This window comes from Myodes glareolus, chromosome 8 (genome assembly GCF_982192425.1).
Source record: "Myodes glareolus chromosome 8, mMyoGla1.1, whole genome shotgun sequence".
Taxonomy (NCBI): Eukaryota; Metazoa; Chordata; class Mammalia; order Rodentia; family Cricetidae; genus Myodes; species Myodes glareolus.
Window position 1 is genome coordinate 11,802,955 of NC_142033.1, and position 21,726 is coordinate 11,824,680.

At 41.5% G+C, this 21,726-nt stretch overlaps 1 protein-coding gene across 2 annotated transcripts in view; it reads left to right on the forward strand.

The window, feature by feature from the left end:
- The first annotated feature begins 1,479 nt into the window (after window positions 1-1,479).
- Antxr2 (ANTXR cell adhesion molecule 2) overlaps window positions 1,480-21,726 on the forward strand; it is a 127,345-nt gene continuing 107,098 nt past the window's right edge. The window contains exons 1-7 of one of the 2 annotated variants that reach the window (XM_087908848.1): window positions 1,480-1,631; window positions 2,287-2,358; window positions 4,344-4,415; window positions 19,017-19,098; window positions 19,759-19,866; window positions 20,402-20,470; window positions 21,260-21,340. In XM_087908848.1, the coding sequence (XP_087764974.1) occupies window positions 1,480-1,631; window positions 2,287-2,358; window positions 4,344-4,415; window positions 19,017-19,098; window positions 19,759-19,866; window positions 20,402-20,470; window positions 21,260-21,340 (636 nt within the window). Of the gene's footprint in view, window positions 1,632-2,286; window positions 2,359-2,395; window positions 2,535-4,343; window positions 4,416-19,016; window positions 19,099-19,758; window positions 19,867-20,401; window positions 20,471-21,259; window positions 21,341-21,726 lie in introns of those variants that run through there. The other variant, XM_087908849.1, reaches the window with a different exon arrangement.

Sequence of the window (21,726 nt, forward strand, 5' to 3'; positions counted from 1 at the left end):
GGAGGCATTGTCTCCTGGACATGGCAGGATTGTGGTACTCATGAACTCAGAGCAGCTGTGGCTGCCTGCATAAGATCGGCACAAGATCAAGCCCGCCATCATTTTAGCGTGGAGGAGAAAGGTTTCATGAGTCCCCAACCCGCAACCCTGGAACTATGCACAATCAATGACTTCTGGGGGTTGGAGTTTTCTTTAAGAATGTAGTTCTTGGTAGGTCAAACCTACTCCTGTGGATGGCCCCACACCCAGGAGTATAAGGACAGCTCAAATTGGAGTCTACGGGCTATTGAAAAAAAAATAAGAAAAAAGGGACACAAAGTTAAGGGGTGAGTGTGGGGAGGTAAGGGTGGAGCTAAGAGGAGTTAAGGGGAGGTGTTGGAGTAAATCCGATCAATATATGCCTCATGAACTTCTCAAAGAATTAATAAGAAATGAAACAAATGAATGCCTTTTTTTTTTTTTTAAGGAAAGAAAAGAGGAAGTCCCCTCTCTTAAACACTAAGCCCTGCGTCACTACGTCGTGTGTGATGGGTGAAGGGTGAGGAGGGATGAGCCATAAGGCCATCATTTTCCAGGAGACAGCTGGTCTTGAGTCTCCAAACCACGCGGGGGGCTTTGGCAGCACAGCTGGGGAAACCCGCCCAGCCCAGGCTTGCGGGAGAGCTGGCTATGTTTAGTTTCCAGAGGACATTTGTTTTTTGAACTCTTCTCTCTCATCCGAAATCTGGCAGGCGTTAGTCATCCGCTGCTCAGCACGAACCCACAAGTGTGCTTGTGTGGCTCTTCGGGCTTCCTCTCGGCGCCCCGCCCTCGGGCTCGCACTGCCTCACGCGAGCGGGCGGAGCGGTCTGCGCACCCTGACCTGGAGTGTCCTGGGGTCCCCTGGGCGCTCAGCATCCCCCGCCTGCAGAGGTTCGTCCGGTGGCTCCGGGCCGGTGTCTGGCGCCGGGAAGAAAGTTGTAAAGCGCCGCGAGGAGTTGGGCGGTCCGAGGAAGGGAGGCGGAAGGGGAGGACTCGGCTGAGTTCCCGCGGCGATCGTGGGGTCTCCCGGAGTCTGTCCCCAGCTCACCACCGCAGCTAGACGTCAGCTTTCCGGCCCCGGGTAGGCGCTAAAGACAAGACCCGAGGCCGGGAGGAACTTATCCAGCGAGCTGTCGCCTCGGGCCTTATTGTCTGCAGCAACTCTCCCGAATCCGGAGGGGGAGGACTGGACTGCGCTCCCACTGGGATTTGTCCAGAGTTCCGGCGGCAGCTGTGCCGGCCGCAGAGACTCCCTTTGTCCTCCCAGGACCTCCCTCTCTCCCTTCTCGGTGGCAGCTGTGGAGCTAGAGTCCCAGTCCCTTTCAGCCTCTGACCCCAGGGTGAGTCCTTGGTGACTCTACCTCGCATCTGATCTCTGCGGACCCGAGAGCCCAGAGGCCCGAGACTGGAGCCCAAGGGGCTGTGAGCCAGTGGGAGCTGCCGGGCCCCGGCCCCAGGATGGTGACGGGTCGGTCTCGGGCGCGCAGCCCTGGGAGCTGGCTGTTCCCTGGCCTGTGGCTGCTGGTTGTGGGCGGTCCGGGGTCGTTGCTGCACGCCCAGGAGCAGCCTTCTTGCAAAAAAGCCTTCGATCTGTACTTCGTCCTGGACAAGTGAGTGAAGGGGTCAGGGTATCCTGTGAGGGCAACGCTGGGTCAGCTGGGACTGAAGTTGAAAGGTCTTTGGGTTCAGGGGAAGGGGTGTGAGAACTCTCCCTAGCATGCCCTGTTACTGTTTCCGTTCAAAAAGCTGGAGAGGGTAGTGGGGGCCAGGAACCACTAGGCTTTCCAGAGAGCTACTTAATTTAGTAGTGGGGTCTCTTGGGAAATGAGATTGTGGATACCTGCAGTATGTTTCACCCCAAGAACTTTTTTAGCTCCTTAGTGCCTCTATCACACTCGCCTACACCCTTTTAGACTCTCTTAAGTTTGCCTAATTTTGTCCTGATCACAGCGCTTTCTTAGAGCCAGGAGAAAAAGCCTTAATATACCCAATGTGGTTTGCATTTCCTCAGAAATGAGGGCTTGCGCTTTTATTTTGAAAAGCCGGGTCTCACTCTCAACAATTGGCAAGCGAGCTGCCCCCAGAGAAGTGTGGTGATCTTGGCTTCTTGGATTCAGTCCAATCGCTGAAGTTTCAGCTCTGAACGTGAACCTGTACTTCACTTCGAAAAGGGGCCAGGACCCCGCCCCCAGCCTTAGGGAGCTGAGAAAACGTTAGCAGTTTGCCCATGTTCTGTTTTTCTGATCCGTTTGTCTTCTTTTTCAGGTCTGGGAGTGTTGCGAATAACTGGATTGAGATATATAATTTTGTCCACCAGCTTACAGAAAGGTTTGTGAGGTATGTCTTCCCACTTCACTCTTCTCGGCTTTGGAGAGGAAACTGATCAAAAGCCCGGTCTCTCTGTTCTGAAAAACCCTTCGCAAGGAAGACCTTTCCTGAAATGTTGAGTTTTAAGCGTCTCAAGGTGGCCCTTGTCCACATGTTCCGTGGAGTCTTTCAGCTGTCCCTTGAAGGTTCGTTTTATCTGGCTCCCGGAAACTTGGCCCAGGCTGTGAGGAAACATCTTCAAATGCAACTCTTAATGTCTTTTCCTTTCCCGGTTTTCATCTGTTTCGAGTTTGACTTATGCTTTCTCATAATTTATCGCTTTAAAAAATAAATTTTATTCTAAGAGTATTCCTACTACATTTTCAATTCCACACCCTTAGCATCGTGAACGTCCACATTTAAAAGGAGAAAAAGTGTTGGGAAACTTTAAATGAACATGTGCTAATAACCCACCAAAAGAAAAAGCACGTGTATGTGTGTGTGTGTGTGTGTGTGTGTGTGTTTAAAGAAACGAGTCATGTTTACACAATGTGTGGGTGTGTGGCTGGTTTAAAATTTAACTGTTCTATATATGCAGGAGGCTTCACTAGCAAACACTGTTTTCCTCGCCTATAAAAAGCATGACTGCTAAGAAATCCAGCTTAGTCTCTTATTTAGACGTAACTAGGAATTAGTGGCATCTCCTATTTAAAAATAACCGTTGGAAACCATGTTTTTTTGTGGCTCCCCCTCGGCTTTTTGGAAGAAGAAAAAAAATGCTGGGAAGAAGTGCAAGTTTATCAGGATAATGGGAAGGACACGAATAGGGGCTGTGTCATTAAATATTGCCTCCTTCAGTCTTGTTAGCCCAAATGTTTTCTGTAAAACAGGCTTGGATGATCAAAACATTTTGAAAGTCATGTTGCAAGTAACTTCAAACAATCTGTAGAGGCCTAGGCAATCCCTGCTTTCGGTTATTGGCAAGCAGTACAGCTATTCCTATAAAAATGTATGCCTGTCCATGTTCAATCATCAGTCTCCCGCGTCAGGAGCCAACCAGAGCACTCTGGTTCCTGGGCCAGCTCTGAGGTAAAATAATCTAGGAAAGAATAATAAACAAGACCCTGTATATGCAACTGTCAAAGTGGAATGGACAGTTGTTTATAAATTTCCAGTTCAATCCTAGTGTGCCGGGAGTGCCATACAGTGTTCATCGGAAGCAGTGGAGCGTCTCAGTGCACCATGTGAAGAGTACAGGGCTCTTTTTCATTGAATTTGGTTTGCAAGTTGGATTTCTATTGCATACACTGTTCTCTGGCTCAAGTTTACTACTCAGTTACTAATTAAATGTCTCCGGAGATGAATAAAAGGTGATGACTGACAAGCAACAATGCTCAAAAGTATGACCTTTGCCTTCGTTTCATATCTCAGTTTCAGAGCTGAGCAGTATTTGCATACACCTTTCTAGAAGCAGGAGTGACTGGGTGACCCTAAGAACCTGAAGTCTAGAAGACAGATGGGAAAACTGAAAATGCCGAATATAACAACGATTTCTTCTTGCTTTAAGTGTATTGCTTTAGGAGGAGTTTTGTTTGAATTCTTATCGTGACTTAAGTCAGGCCGGCTTCTCTTCAGTCCTAAGGAGTTACTACTAATTACCCAAAGAGTCTGGCCTTCTGCAAAGAGATGAAGTAGATCAAAGGAAGAAACATTTTTCTAAGAAAAAATTTTGCAGCAGCCTAGAATCCTTCCAGTTATTCTCATTCTAGATGTGAGCCCCATGGGGTCACGGAGAGTGTTTTGAGAGCTGAGAAGCACTGATTACATAAAAAGAAATGCAACTCAGAGAGCAAGGCTGAGCAGAGTTAGTGGATCTACTCAGAGAGGTCCATTTAAGGGAAGCGGGGGAGTGTTCAGGGAGACTCATTTGAGATGAGACTCCCTGGCTTGGCCTCGGTATTGTACCAATATTTCTTTTGAAAAATGTTTTAACTGCCTCTTTCCTTATTTTGCAGCCCTGAAATGAGATTGTCCTTCATTGTGTTTTCTTCTCAAGCAACCATTATTTTGCCATTAACTGGAGACAGGTTAGTGCATTATCATTTCAATGCAGGCTTTTAGCCATGATGAATCATAAAGGCATGATTGATATTGCCGTGTGGTGATTCAGGCCTCTCAGTGGGAGCAAGCGGACACACAGGCGATTCAGTGCTCTACAGTCATGGGGGGGGCAGTATGAGAGACATGGAGTGGATCATCTGGAAATCAATATTGCTTATATTGATGCAGAATAGAGCCAGGGTGCCTGCCTCAGTTATGTGCTCACTCTTTCCCACCTTTCTCCCTCTCACTGTGGGCAGCTGTGCATTTTTGTTAGTGAGATGCAGTGTGTGAGTCAAAGAGGAATTTGAAGAAGGAGGAGAGGTGGGTATATATTTGGGTAATTTATTAGGCACAATAGATATTCCAGATTTCCAGTTCTTCTCTGAAGTTCAGTGAGGCTGAACATATTTGACTTTATTTGACACACACACACACACACACACACACACACACACACACACACACACACACACACTGCTACCCTTCAGTGCTCTGAAAAGGAGTGGCTTCCCTGTCCAGTGTCATAGTGGCCATTTCTATGCTGTTTAACTAAATCATAACACCCTGGAAGTAGTCCTTCACATATCTAAATCATGGCTGCCTGTCCTGGGTTTATTTGTGCTTATTAGACCACGAATTCTGTAGTCAGGAATGGGACATTATTCTTCAGTTCTGCTTCATCTCATCTAACATAAAGGGAGTAAGGCCTTGGGTTCTTATTGAACTAGTGAATGAGGTGACGTCACTTTGGAAGCACGTCTTCCTGACTTAACAGTTTTAAGCAAGGGTGTTGCTGTGCTTTTGACTTGAAGGATGTGTAGATTTTGAAAAATAATTGTGAAAATAATTTTTATTTGTGTAAAGCTCAGTTAATATGTACTAACATTTTCTTGAGCTTTCAGTTTTGAAAGATCAAAAAAACATAAAGGGTTCAAGGAGATAACTTTACAGTTCATGGACTTGGTTTGGAAAATAATATATTATAATGTGTGTGTGTGTGTGTGTGTGTGTGTGTGTGTGTGTGTGTGTGTTTACATGTAGCTCTTGTGTTAACTTTTCCTTTTCCTGGAGAGGAAACCCCTCTCTAGGTTGTGAGTTAAGTCCAGGACTTTACTCTCCCCATTAGTCCTTTTCCTCTGTAAGTTAAGAGATACACAAGGTTCCCAACAGTTGCAGTTCCTTCTAACTCATTGTTATAAGGATTTTTGGTTTTATGAACAGGAGATGTTTCTACTAACCAGCTTAATTTCCAAAGAGTCGGGTTTGGATCCAGCATGTTAGGGAAGAAAAACACAGATTTAATATTTATGATATATATAACAAAGCTCTTAGCACAGTGCCAAGCATGTTGAAGACTCAGCAACTGACAGCGACATACATTGTGCCAGGGTTTCTGCGGGGCACTTTTCATATGGATCCTCCATCACTCTGAAGATGAAGTGTAATCACTGGTCGACCAGCTTGATAATGTTTAGACAATGTGTGGTGGAGATTTGAATCTTTTATCTAAGCTCAAGGTACATCCTTTGTCAGTGGTGAAATCTAATGCAGGAGGAACTGAAAGAGATAGAAGAAGAGACTCTTAAGAGGTGACAAAAATGCCACACTTCAGTTACTGTACTAAGTCTACATGAGTTCGAATCCTGCACCTCTCAATTACTGGTTGAGTGTCCAAAGATAAGTTTCTTAAATCTAAGTTAACTCGTGACTAAGTTTTTCCTCACCTACATGAGGGTGGTAATGAGGACAAAATTGACCCCTCCTTATAAGGTAGTTGCAAGAACTGAAGGTAATGACTATGAGAAAGGATCTTGTAAGTTAGTATTCATGAGACAAGAGTTTTTTATCTGGGACGATCCAGTCAAACACATACATGTAAGCATAAGGACTTGAGTTCCTTCCCTAGATACTGTGTAAAAAAAAATGCTGGCTATGGTGGTGCACATCTTAGTACCAGCAGTGGGGAGGCAGAGCGTTCTCTGGACTTGCTGGATAGCAAGGGAAGCCGAGCCTGATCAGCAAGCTTCTCACCAACAAGAGATCCTGTCTCAAAACAAACAAACAAACAAACAGACAAACAAACAAGCAAATGAAAAACGAGAAGAAAAACAGCGGCTTGCTTCTGACATAATCCACCCATGGCTGTTGTCATCAGGCTTCCACACACATGTGCACACACAGAATGAGATGGATCCGTTACGCAGTGTCAGTTTTTCTGCCTATAGAACACAGCTCTACAGTCTGCCATGTTTTCTTAGCATTATTATAAATAAATAAGACAATAGGTAGAACAATACTTTACATGTCATAGAGCAATCTCCAATAAACGGGGCTAATTTTTACTAAGTTGTCAATTTCTAGCTCTATTAATTGAATTGGTATCAACTTTCTATGACTCTCTGTCTTTGGACATAGAATTACTCCACAAGTGTAAATTGAGAGAAACAGTTTTCTTGTTGAGATGGGATATCCCCGGGGAATATTATCAAGACTCATGTGGCTCTTAGTATTAAAACCTAGAAGCTGTAATTCTCACTGCTAATAAACTTTCCCAAGCATGTGTGTGTGTGTGTGTGCATGCACGTGCACATGTACAAATAGATCTAAGTGTGTGATTTAAAAAGCAACAGTTAAGCAAAAAGAAAAGCGCAGAGAGTTTCACAATTTTGGCTGTGATACTCATGGTTTCCAGTACTTTGGCAAATACAAGGGAGTTCGTTCATGTTTCTCCATGGTTGCTAAACAGATGAAGCAAGATGGGAAGCTAATGAGCACAGACACCATGACTGTGTCTTCTGTTAGGATTTTAGCATGATGTCTAGTGTCATGGACATTACCAAAATTGTAATCACAGCAGACAAGTTACACACTTTATATACTCATTGCTTAATATTTTTATTATGTTAAATACCTTAATCTGAAGCACACCCACCTTTTTCTTGTCCCCGTGACTTTTATTTTCATGCGCCTGCTAGACCATTGATCCACTTACCTATCTTCCTGCCTGCCTGCTTTGTATGTGGGATTTAGAGTCCATAAAGATAGTGATGTAATGTTTGTGTGTGTGGGGAGAGACAGAGAGAGAGAGAGAAAGAGAGAGAGAGAGAGAGAGAGAGAGAGAAACAGAGAGTCTGTGTGCTGTGTGTCAGGGCATTATTGTACACATAAATAACCAAGAATTCTATTAGCAGGTTAGGGGAGGGGCAGTATTCAGTATGTGAATATGTAGCCTCTCAGAATATGGAGTCAGAATGAATTTTGAGGATATTACTCATGACTATTTTGCATAACTGGGGATAGTGATTTTTTTACTCAATTCTGCTCATCATTACTTAATTCTGCGATAATGATTTTAATGAAAGCATTTGTTGAGCAATTATTACGTGCCAGATAGTCTTTAAAGTGCTTTCTCTGCATAGCTTTTGTTAATTCAAAGTAATAGGTGTTGTGTACTTAAAGATGGGTTATCTATCTGGTCTAAGGACTCCCAGTAGTATGTGCCAAGCAGTGTATTAACCTCATGGCTCTTTAATGTTTGAGTAGATTTCTCATGCCTAGAACAGTCTAATGATCTAGAATAGGAATAAATGTCTCCAAGTGTTGTCTCAACCAATTGACCCCTGCTCCTTCCTCCCTGCAATTCTCCCTTGAATTCTATGATCCTCTTCCCATGTCCGTCATCCCCTTACATTCCATGGTCCACCTCTCACTCCACAAACAAGCCAAGTTTATTTGCACATTAGTCCTCATCTTCCTTCTCGAACCCAGGTCTTCTCTGAGGCCTTGTTCTTGTCGCCTTCCTTTCCTGGGCTGGGACTGTAGCTCCATGGTAGAGCATTCAGGAGTACGATCCTGGGTTTGAGCCTAGTATCTGAAACAAACGAATAAATGACAAGCAAGCAAAACCTCAAACCAACCAACCAAATAAAAGCTTATCTCATGTGTAACTTAGAGAAGTTTTACCTTGTCTCCAAGTCTGAAGCATCCCCCCCCCATTTCGCCAGTATCTCCAAAAACACTGTTAAATTCTTCTTTTTAAAATATTTAATTATTTAATCAATGTATATGTGTTTCCCTGAGCCTAGAGTGCATGAAAATACAGGGTCCTGGTTTGTGTCCTTAACTCGAATACCCAGCCTTAGAACTGAGCCTGCTACATGGTAGAAACTCAACAAATCTTTGTTTAATGACAGAATTCTTCTGATGCTAGAGCCCTAGTTAGTAGCTTAGAGCCACTATAGTAAGTTACAGGCTTGTTATGCCAGCAATATAAATTTTACCAATGTAATGTAAATACTGACTTCTATCTACTACATTTCCCATTCCTGTCTTACAAGAGAGATGTAAATTCCCTTACCTCCCTTTTCAATATCTACATTTGCCTCAAATTAGGAAAGTCTTGTCTACCACAACTGGTCTTTAGATTTTGAGCACAAGATGACATAGGAAAATTGTCCTTATGCGAACTTATAGAAACAATAGAGGTCACTTAGTTAAGTTTATACAATAGTCTCAGTTTATTATTTCAATGAGTTTCTTCTAATTCTTTAAAAGCAGAATTAAATATTTGCAGGGAAGTTGTTCTTGACACATAGTTGGTAACTCATAAATTCGCACATAATTTTTGCAGAAAAGAATTGTCAGTATCTCTAAAAGTAAAAAGTTTCAAATAAAAAATTCCACTTTTTGCACTGATCCAGCAAAGACAGATATAGGTACAAAATTCAACTCTAAATAACCATTTATAATAATGAGAAACTATATCCAACCTATGTGCTCATCAATTGATGATATTTTCGTAGTTACTATACATACAGAAGATGAAATACTATGCATTCATTACAATTGAGATCAAAATATTGATATAATATGCATAAGATATAGTATATGAAAAACTAAGTTTTAGGACACTTGATATTAACTTTTCTTGTAAAGGAAAAATAAAACAGAATATTTTTATGTATTTCATGTGTTCAAAAATACACAGAGTAGAAGGCTGGAAGATAACCAATAGATTGTTAATGGAACCACTGTAGGCAGGAGATTGAATATGAGGAGAGTCATCATAATTTTGATCTTCATGTATTTAGCAGGAATATGTGTGCAGAAAAGCTTTTCAAATGCTTGAATTAAAGAACCGTACTGACTTCTGTAGCCACAGGTTGCAGAATCAGAATAGAATTAAACTGAACAGAAGCATTGAGATAAGAACCACATTTCATTGGACAATTCGACTTTGGGTCAAGTGGACATAGGAGCTCTGTAGTACCTGCTTGACACTGGAGTGCTACTTAACTCCTTGAGCCCAAGTCTATAGCTACATAGAAAATCTGACTGTCCCACCATAATGAGCTGACTGAGCACAGTCCTCGGAAGGACTGGTTAAGGACTTAGCCTTCACTGGGTACACAGAAATGGTTGTGACGGTCTGCTTTCTCCTTTTGTTTCTACCGCCTGACAGCAATTATGAATCATTATCCGCCCCCCTGCGTATTTCCACAGTTGTTTTCTTTTTATTCCTGCTTTAGTGGTTAGTGAGGAAGGGGCTCAGGTGGGACTGGGGTTCTAGGTTATCCCCGTTTCATTTTGTGCCCGGTTACTAACTGAAGGTCAAAGGTTTCAAGGAGTCCCGCTCACAGACGCTCAGACCAGAAGGCAGACTCACCCTGGTGTGCCACCGAGCATGAGCACGTCAGTGTGCTGTGCTGACAGAGGCTGGCCTGGGTTTCCCTTGTGTAACTCTCAAATGAATCAGAATCTGTCATAGTCTGAAGGCAGCGTCATCATCAGCACTACCCTGTTCATCCAGACCAGTAAACTGGGGAGATAAAGTGACCATACTTGGCCTGTTGGGTTTCTCTTTTAAATTCTACTGGGGAAATTTGTTTTGAAAAGTCTGCTTTGCCCACATATTTCCCCTCTGTGTGGATCTGGTCATGGCAGCTGCGAGGTTCTGAGGATGGATATACTAACAGCTACTTTGCTTTATAAACTTGTCGTAGAGAGTTAAGTACACTTTAATTCATGCCTGGAGACAAACCTAAAAACACAAAAGTAGTCAAATGAAGTAGTTCAGTAAAGTAGTGAGTGAGGAACGGAGTGATAATACGATCAAATGTAGCAGGGGTGAACGTCAAGGCCAGAGAACTAGAAAATGCAGACTAAATCGGAGAAACCTTTCACTGAAGCAGAGTAACAGGGGACTTGGTGAGCAGATATTTTCAGATCCAGGACCACGCCTCTGGATTTATTGGTCTAGATTGTGTACCATAAATGTAGGTCTTAGAATGATATTTTAAGTAAGCAATAGGCTAGATTTTATAGAAATTATAGTGAGAGCCTGCCATGTCCTAAGATGATAGATTATAACACACCCACATATTCAAATGGTTTTTTAAAATCTATGTAGGGCCTGGACCTGTCTGACCATTGCCTTCAGCTGACATGAGAATGAAATGCTGTCAGCTCCAGTTTCAGGCCCAGGACCTAACAAGGCATTGAAGCTTCCCCTGTCATGGTCTTGGGAAACATTCATTGTTTAAAATTGTGTTGACCCAGAGACTGTAGTGCTGGAGCAAAGCCCAGCCTACCCATGAGGAGTAGAACCAGGCCCAGGCCCAGGCCCAGCTGAATTCAGGGCCATTATCAGCACTAGTTCCTCCTTGCCAACCCTGTGAGCTAGGCCATCTCAACCGCACTGGTTACTCAGCTTCCTCAATGACCACACGTGAGCATGGTGAGAAGTGATTGCATCTTGATATTACTAATTTTGGAGGTAGTTTTAAATGCAGCATTAGAAAACTAACCAGGGAAAGGTGACCGGAGTGGGAGATAAAAGTACTTGGGAAGACTGACAGCAAGGGTGGGGAAGAGCAGCACACACGCACGTTGTTGCTGGAGGCAGAAGCAGAGGTTGACCTGGCCAGTGGTTATGGAAAGTTTGGTAGGACGTTGAAAACGAAAGTGTGTGTAAACAGCGCTCAAGCCTGGATGTTGTTAAAGGGTTTGCAGCAGTCCTATTGAAGACATCAGTTGGCTTCTCTCAGCTACCTGATGATGAGAGCGGGATGGAGCCATGTTGAAGAAACTACTTCTCTGATTTCAAGCAGTGTTGAGTTAAAGTGGACATAGTTGGGATTGGGAGGTTTAAAAATAGAACTCCCTTCCTTTCACCTTCAGCGTCTCTTGACAAAGTGTTTGCTTGCCTAGTTCAAAGTCTTGGGTCAGTCATCAGACCTAGAGAGCTGCCTGCTAAGTGTGGCATCTGAGTTCAAATCAGGGCATGCAAAACAAAGTCTTGGTGTCAAGGTTTCTGCAAGATTGGAGATGAGGGTCTTATAGATGATTTCCTCTAAACAATAAGACTTACAAGGATCTGAAAGGTGTGCTGCGCATGCTCTCAGGTAAACAGCAGCACTCACAAGAGCCCTGGGCTTGTGTTTCACCCTATGTGTAATCTAAAGCAGTTAGCATCCTCTTGTGAAAAAGTTTTGTGTTTGCGACCTTTGTCTGGCAGAGTGGATCATCATTTGACATACAGGGAATCACAAATTTTCACCATGGATTGAAAGACTGGGTTTTCAAAGTAAGCAAGTTTTGGACCTTTGGTTTTCCATGGGTATGAAGGAATTTAATGTGTGAACTATTTCTTATGAACAAGAAAGAATAACTCAGAAAACTGAATCAAAAGTCCGGCAGGTGTACCCAAGAATCATAAGGAGCATTTCTAAGAATTGGGACTGGGCTATTCTTAAGGGTTGGGAACAGAGATGGTATTGACATATCTGGCACTTCTTGCATGTTCATGAGTATGTACATGTTCATGTGCTGGTGCACATGGATGGAGGACAGAGGATAACCTCCAATGTTGTCCTTCAAAATGGCCATTTGCCTTACTTTATAGAGACAAAGTTTCTCAGGAGGATCTGGGGCTCACCATTTAGGCTAGGATGGTTGGTCCTCTAGCCCCAGGCGTCTACCTGTCTCTGCCCACTCACGGGTCAGCTTTTTAGATGCCCTTTGGAACTGGATTATGATCTTCATGCATGCATGGCCAGCATGCCATAAGACTGGGTTGTCCCTCAGCCCTCAAATCTGACACTTTGCTGTCATTTCTTTTAATTATCGAGTGAGTCACAAAAAGCATCCTAAGCAAGGGTTAAGCGGCAGTAACTCTTCATTGTCCATTTCCTCCCTCTAGCCCCTCCCAGCTATGCCCTCCTTTCAAGTTGATAGACACTTTTTCTTTAATTCATTTTACATGTACATAGCGCAAATCTATATAACCCACTTAGTCTATCTTTGTCATTTGTGTGTAGATAGTTTCAAGGCTGACCATCCTTAACTGGACATCATCCGTGGGAGATGCTAATTCTCCTTCTCCCAGCAGTCATTAGTTGCCTGTAGTTCTTCATTTAAGGGTGAAACATCACAAGAACTTCCTGCGTCCACATTAACGTGTCCATTGATATTGCTACAGTTCCAGTCTTGCTTATGCAGCCATTTCCAGCAGAGCCAGTTCCACAGCGCCTTCTTTGTATTATGACTCTTACAATCTTTCTACCTCCTTTTCCTCAACTTTTCGGAAGCCATGAATGCAGGAGCTGTGATAGAGATGTAACCTGAGCTCTCCAGGATCTGCTGATCTTTGCATTGTGTCTTTTTGTGGTTTCCTGTCATGGTCTCCGTTTTTTGTGAGGAGTAGTTTCTTTGATGAGGGGTGAAAGCTTCCCTTTCCTTTGGGTATAGAGATAAGCTGTAGAATGTAGTTAGGTATTATGCTGGTCCAGCAAAGTGCTGGCAGTAGATTATTTTCTAAGGGCCATTTCCTTACTAGTTTCTGGAAGATTGTTAGAATCCAAGTACCAAGCAAGATTTCCGTCCCGGTGAACAAGTCCATGACAAGTACATGTGTAGACTCATTTGGTTTTCACATAGCCCTGGGGCTATCTTCTCGCTATTGCCTTAAATCTTATTTAAGGCAGCTGAAGGCTATACATGTTAGATAAATATCTCAGGTTCACAGGCTTCGAGGCCACACAGGCTGGCTCTAGGACCTGCCAGTTGTGTCCCTGTTTGCAGGTTTTCTAGAAGAGTCTAAATGAGAAGTGTGAACATTTCTGCTTCAGACATTACTCCTTCCTCATCTCTTTGGTTAATTACACAATGTCTAAGCCCTTGCAATGTTCTGAATGCTCAGTGCTGCTGAATGATGTCATATCTATGCTTAAAACCATCTCTAGAATTAATGAAACTGAAAATCAAGACAGACATTTCTATTTATATTTCATTGGTATGGAAACTGGATTCAGGAAAGTTGAGTAACTGTGTATGGGAACAGTGTTCCACTCACAGAGCCAGGGTTTCTATTCATCTCTGGTTGACTCCAAGCCCTGGCCATCCTACTTTATAGCTGTCCAGAACAAATTGCCTCCAGTATCTGTGGAACGACTGTTTGTGGTCCCACTGTCATGTACCAAAACCCACAGATGCTCAAATACTTTGCATCAAACTGTAGTATTTGCATGCAACCTACACTCATCCTCATGGATGCTTTCAACCATCTGTAGATTACTTACTGTATCTAACACATGTATGCCCCATGCAAATGACTGCTATGCGAGCTACCGTTGTCTAGGGCCTAATGACATGAACAAAAGCCTGTACCTGTCCCATAAAGATGGTTTTTTAGAACTGGTCATGTTGGTGGACACTGATCTAATTCACCTGAAGGCTAAGGCAGGATGATCATGAGTTTGATGTCAGGTTGGGATACAAGACTGTGTCTCAAAACGAGTTAAAGAAGTAATCTAATCTGTAGCTGGTTGAATTTGCTGTTTTGGTACCTGTGAATTAGTCATAGTTCTTAACTGGTACCTTTTCCTGGGCAAAGCTTTGATGTAAGTGTTCTCATTTTTCTTTTACTTCCTCTTCTGTCTCTACTTCCTCTTTTGTTTGTTTCCTCTTTTGTCACTTTGTTGTGTGAGCTCTTCTTGGAATCAGCAAGAGAGTGAACTAGATGAACAGACTTAATACTGATAAGAAGAGGAGCTGTGGTTGGACCGTTGCTCACTTGTTAGGTACCACTGAATCTCATAATGGCTCCAGGAAGCAAATATCTTGTAGATGAGGAAATAAAGTTGGTTTTGAAATTAATTTATGTTCTTATCAGCTTGTGGCCATCTTGGTCCATGGCATTTCAGAAACTCTAGCTATGGATTAAAAGAGTCTCCTGTTTAGTTGAGACCCCTTTGGGAGAACTGACAGGTAAACTTCATAGGGGAAGGAGTACTCTCAGAACATGGGCGGTTTTCAGTTAGGTAAGGCAAGAGGTTCTTAATATAATATGCTGAGATACCCTCTTCTGTCCCCAACCCCCTTCCCCTACCCTTTGCCTCCCTTACCCCCTTTCCTTTCTCCTCAGCAGAGACATTTGCATGACACTGCTCAGCCTCAATGTTTCATGTAAGAATCAGTGTCTAGTTTCTTCCTCTGTCTCCCCTCCCCCTCCCTTCCTCATCTGTTTGTCTTTTCTCTCCATCTTTCTCTAGTTAATGTGAGGTTTTCTTCCCTGGCTCCCAATTAAGAAAAGATGTTTAATAAACAGTTTTATGTGTTTTAATTCTACCTTCTTCCGAAACATACTCGAGGCTTCTTAGGACATAACAACATTAATAAAATATGAAAAAGTAAGTAAGATCCTAGAAAAGAAGATTTAAAAAGTGGCTGGTTATAGAAGCTTAACAAATTTTGTGAGTAAGACATTTTCTGTGAGCTTCTTGGCAGTTGGGGGCAAGATAAAAAGTTGGGCATAGGAGTTTCTAAATGCTGTTCTTTTCCAATGAGAGGCAGGAAGGGAGTGGATCCCAAGGAGAGAGGATGGGGGGAGGAACTAGGAGAAGTAGAGGGAGGAGAAACTATAATCAAGATATACCTATATCTATATCTATATCTACGATGACAAAACAATCTCTTTTCAATAAATGAAAAAAGAAGCAAGTAGAATAGACCTTTGGATTTTAAAAAAAAGCTGACATAGTTGTAAAAGCAGAAAGGAGGAAGTGATTCTTAGCAAGTATTGAAAGGTGACTACAGCCTCTCAACTGTGGGGCCTCCTGGGCTTGTTACATGATAGCAGTATCCTTGGCAACAGCTTCAAACAAACACTGATGTGGTTTCAATATTACCCTTCCTTGTCGTCAAAGACACAGCACTAAAGTCAAGCTCAGAGGAACGGGCCCTTAAGATGACTTGAATTCGAGCCTCCCTTAGCAGACCCGCAGTTTCTCACCCTTCCTTTTCTTCTCATTTCTACTCACCCTCTTTTAGAGTTCTCTGCACAGCACCGTGAGTGCGATGCAAGAATTCTGTCCTTAATCTAAAGCATCACTCACTTCTCATTTGCTGATTGAGAAACTTAGAACTTTTACCTGATGGAGGCCTTGTGAGATCTGCCCTGTCTTGGTCTGGGGTCCAGTTTTCCTAACCTGACACTGACTAAGAGCCCATCAGCTTCGATCCTTACTCTCATAGGAGGCCCACAGCTGTCTCATGTATGCCCGTGTCACTGGCTCTGGGAAAGGAACACTCTTCCTCTATCTCTTTGTGATACCACTGTGTAGTTCGGAGGAGTGTGAGTGCGTGTGGTAAGCACATTCAGGGCTAGGAAACCATGATGTGTCCTCTGTCCCCCTAAGTGAGCTAGCAGCGACTGGGAAAGTCTGAATGGCACACTGGTGGGTTGCTTCTACTCTGCCTTGCTCATGTTTCTGGCTCTCACATACAGTGGTGAGTGGGTCTGAGCCAATGGGAGGGCTATTTTTACCACACAGATTCTGTCTGTGTAAGCTCACACATCAGTTGTCTCTCTCCTTTTTGACAGCAAACATCAATCTTGAGGACATGCCGCCACTCATTTCGAGGAAACACCAAGTATTTGATATTTATCAGCATTTAGGGAAAATCAGTGTCTAGTTGTTTCCATAGATCTCAAGCATAAATATTTACACAAGACAAACTTATACATTATGGTTTTATTCTGTCATCTGTGGAACTATGATTATTTCCTATGATAGATTGAAAGTTTTATTGAGCCTTTGTTTTGCAAGAGGCAGTATAGCAAGTAGCAGGCTCAGAGCAGGAGACTACATCAGCCATAGGAGACATAAGCATCTATTGCAAACCTCTATTCCCACGGAGAAGTGAAAAGCTTCAATTAAATTAATTAGATAAGTAAAATGCTACAAGAAGCTATGTCTTATCATAGTAAAATTTGAATATAGATATGAATATAAGCTAAGAGTGTAGGGAAAGGCTAAGAGTAGGTACATTTTTAAACCAAACATTAAGAGAGACAGGTGGCCTCTTTTGGAAGAATCTACTGAAACAGAAACTGTAGTTAGGTTTATTTATGCCTTGAAACTTGTGCTGTATTTTCTAGAAGATTCATGAAATGGAGATTGGAAATTTATGAAAAAAAATTGTAATGCTATTAAAATATGATCAATAAGTTAATGTTTAAAATGTGTGAAACATGGTGCATGGCTAACATATTTCATATTAATTTTATGTGTTATAACCACATGTTACATAATAAGCACAGACATATAATATGCACATTAAATTATTTTTAAAACTGCAAAATGCTCTTTGATATTGGATGATTTTTTTTTTTGGTTTTTTGTTTTTTGAGACAGGGTTTCTGTGTGTACCTTTGGAGCCGGTCCTGGAACTCGCTCTGTATATCAGGCTGTCTTCGAACTCACAGAGATCCACCTGTCTCTGCCTCCTGAGTGCTGGGATGGTATTTTTATGATTCAACTCCTTTGCTTGTCATCAGCAGGGGTGCAAACATTCATTGTTTATTAAAGGAAATTAATTCTGTGGCTTGTTCCAGATTTACATTTAAAAAGATTTTTTTGTTTTATTGAAAACTAAGAATTAAAAAAAATACTTTATGAGCTCTTTTCTGAACCTTAAACACTTCAAACAGGTGTGGTTGGCACACACTTGTGATTCCAGTACCCAGGAAGTTAAGACAGAAGGGTACTAAATTCAAGACCAACCCAGATTGCATAACAAACTCACCAAACAGAAAACAAAACAAAACCTTCAAAAATTGAATATATTTCGAACTGTTTATATAACATTATTTTATCTCAGGATTCTTAGTTTTCTTTGTTTTGTTTTTAAAGGAATTTTAATACATATACTTACAAACCTAAAATTTGGATCTTCTTTTACTCATTCATAATAAAATAGTTTTTAATAATATTGTAGACATACTCCAATTAGACATTTCCACTGGTGCAATAAATCAGGTATGATGAGAAAGACTCTGCCAGATGTGGTGATGCACACCTTTAATCCCAGCATTCTCGAGGCAGAAGTAGCTGGGTCTCTGTGAGTTGGAGTCTAGCATGTTCTACACAATAAAATCTAGGTCTGTCAGGGATACATAGTGAGACCATGACTTAAGAATAAGAGGAGGAGGAGAAAAGGAAAAAAGAGACACTTCTTTGCTTTTTTTGTCTTTCTTATCCACTTTTTCCGTAACAAGAACTAATTGCCCTCTTGTCCATCCAGCCATTTATATACTCACCCATCCATTCTCCCACCCATCCATATTCCCACCCATCCATTCTCCCATTCATCCATTTCCCCACCCATCCATTCTCCCATTTCCTGTAGGAAATCCTTAGCCAGGAGCCTTTAAGTTACCTGCCCAGTGGGCAAGACCTTTTATACTATAAATGCTGATGTAAAGGGCGTGTTCCCTCTCTCTTCTGGCTGCTGGATTCTGTTCCTGCTCCCCATTTGTGCAGAGGACTCTGATCTGTGAGTCTATCCCTAAATAATTAACTCATTATTATACTCAATTGTGAGCTAGTGTGGGATTTCTTTTTAGCGTCCATCTTCACCCATTCATTTATTCTCCCATCCATCCTTTCTCCCATCCATCCTTTCTCCCATCCACCTATTCTCCCATTCATCCATTTCCCACTCATCCATTCACCCATTCATTCATTCACCAAATTTGTAGTAAGTCTCAATTATATCCAAGAGAATGTGCTGAAATATGAAGGGTGACTAGGTCCTCCAAGAATGAAGTCTGGGAACTTAGAACTTGGTGAGACTGAAGCACGAAATATTGCTTTTTGTGTGCAAGGGTTAATACTACTCTTCAGAGTTTGTAAAAATCTATAAGGCAGGAAGGCAATGCTCCCTTTCAGGTAGGTGGGGTGAGAGCATCCAGAAGCTTTTCCGAGAGGCTGAGATATTTCTTTTTGCATTTGTTTGTATGAGAGGAGCACACTGAACTCCTTAGCACTTGATGAAGCAATTGTGATCAAAGGTATCTGTGCATGGCTCATAATGTATGATTTGCTTTGATTCTGTGACATACTTGGTGTCTACCATCGCGTGGTTAAAATTCAGCATGTGCCCCTTAACATAACTGAAAGTATGAGGAGAAGCAGTCTGCCCTTGAAGCCCACATCCGTTCCTTTTTTCTTACTAGTGGGGACTTCAGTTATTCAGAAATTCTTTATTATGGTCTTTGCTCAATTTCTTTTTTCCTTTTTCAGATACAAGATTAGTAAAGGACTGGAGGATTTAAAAGCTGTTAAGCCAGTTGGCGAGACATATATCCATGAAGGACTAAAGCTTGTAAGTTATTTTATATTTGTAACTACGGGAAAGAGTGGCTTTTATTATATAATTAAAACTCCTTTACATATTTATGTCTACTTTTCCAATGGTTTAGTCATCCTAGATATGACTGGTTAAAAAAAAAGCACCAATTATTGTGAGTGTTGATAACTAAAGTTTGTATGTATCTTGTTTTCTTAAAAAATTTTCTGCCTCCCTCTGGGGTTATATTCAGATTAATCAGTCATAAAAATAAAAAAACTGAATCACAGAAACCCAGTGATATATATTTTTTATCTATATCTATATACCTGTTACATAAATATCTACATATTTCAAATAAAAATGCTAACCTAAATATCTGACTTAATCAACTAGTACATATAAATGTATATGTATTATTTTCTCATATCTTTATTTTGTCAGACATACAAATTCAGCTCTATAGCTCATGCTGGCTAAAAGTTAGAATTATGCTGGGTGGTGATGGTGCATGTCTTTAATATCCCCACTTGGGAGGCAGAGGAGGCAGTCAGTTTAAGGCCAGCCTGGTCTACAGAGAGAGTGCCAGGACAGCCAGAGCTATACAGAGAAACCCTATCTTAAAAGAAAAAAAAAGGAAAAAGGAAAAAAAGTTAAAATCAAATGGTTAGTTGTATAATTACTTTTTATTTTCAGGCAAATGAACAAATTCAAAATGCAGGAGGCTTGAAAACCTCAAGTATCATAATTGCCTTGACAGACGGTAAGCTGGATGGCTTGGTACCATCGTACGCAGAGAACGAGGTGAGTGCTGGGCAGGAGCAGCGTCTACACCCACTGTTGCAGTTCGCTGTGTGTAAATATAGCATAGATGAATTTTTTTGTTTTACCAGTCCCACAGCTGTTTAGTCCCCAAGAAATACACAGAGGCTTATATTAATTATAATGTGTTTGGTCTATTAGCTCAGGTTTATTATTAACTAGCTCTTAAGTAAATTAACCCACAATTCTTATCGATGTCTAACCATGTGGCTTGGTATCTTTTCTCAGTAAGTCATTCTCATCTTATTTCCTCTGCTTCTGGATGATGACTGGGTCTCTGCCTTTTCTCTTCCCAGAATTCTCCTAGTCTGGTCACTCTGCCTACACTTCCTTTCTGGCTACTGGTCAATCAGCTTTTTATTAAACCAATATAAGTGACAAATCTTTGCAGTGTACAAGAGCATTATCCCACAACATTAACTTATTTGAATATCTCTCTCCTCCATCCCTTATACCCTCCATCCCTCCCTCTGTCTTTCCTTCCATTTTTCCCTCTCCTATTTTTGTTTCTTCATAGGCAAAGAAGTCCAGGTCACTTGGCGCTAGTGTTTATTGTGTTGGGGTCCTTGATTTTGAACAAGCTCAGGTGAGTTACACCAGATCTGTAAACTGTAACTTACTAACTTGCTTTTAAAGATAGTTAAAAGAACTTTTCTGTTGTGACTTGCAAAGATTTTGCATAAAATGATATATGTTTGAGCTCTCCTAAAATGTCAGAATGTTTATAGGTTTTGTATGGAGAATAAAACTCAAAAATAATTTCTTGAATATTTACATGGTATGAGTCTTAAAAGAAGATAAATGTTTAGATTAATGCTATGTAAATGTCCCTTTATCTTAATTGGCAAGACTATGATGATTGCTGTAGATAGAATTCTTATTTGTAAGAATTTGAAGAGCCCACATAGAAGTCTTTAAGGTTATTTTTCATATAAATCTATTGTTTTATTTAAATTTATATCACTTTACACTTAAATTTTTGTGTAATGACTAAAATTCCAGAATCTCTTGCCATTAACAGCAATTAGACCACCTCTATGTTGCTTTGACTACATGGCCCTTGACCTTAGTTCATTTCATGGTAGTATCTTTGGAGGAAAATTGGTCTCTTCACCATCAGTTCCTGGCCTTGAATTTTAATTGTATTTTATAGTTACATATCACCGTCTTGTGTGTATGCTTGTGTGTGTGTGTGTGTGTGTGTGTGTATGTGTCACATACACATTGACCATTAAAACAATTATACAACATCACAGAGTGAATGATTCATAGCTAGTAATTTTTCTGGAGAATTTGTTCCAAGTAGTTTTCCTTGTGAATTTGTAAAGACTCCTGTGTCTCAACTATTTCTTAAGCTTTCAATTTCTTTCTAAAGCTGGAAAGAATTGCTGACTCCAAGGACCAAGTTTTTCCTGTCAAAGGTGGATTTCAAGCTCTTAAAGGGATCATCAATTCTGTGAGTATGCCTCTGAGGTCTGGAAGACCGATAACATTACATGCAGTGTTTAGAGAAAGGAGAGTGAACTTCCATGTTGTTGCTGCTAACATGATGTAATTCTAATGATCCAGACTTCTCTGTCCACAAGATTTAACACTGTCTTTCACATGTGGTTCCCGATCCTGGGCTGGCGATTTCTAGTTTAAGATTTTCACAAACTGTGTCCGACATCTCTATCCTTTCAGCGTGGAGTTAACCATCTTAGACGCTGTGAGTTTCTCCAGGCTTTATAGGAGAAGTGTCAAATAAAAAATTTGATTGGAATGCGTGATGACTGCCTCCTCCAAGCCTGCTTATGGATTAGTCAGGCAGCTTGATCCAGCGGCTGAAGATTTGACGGCAGT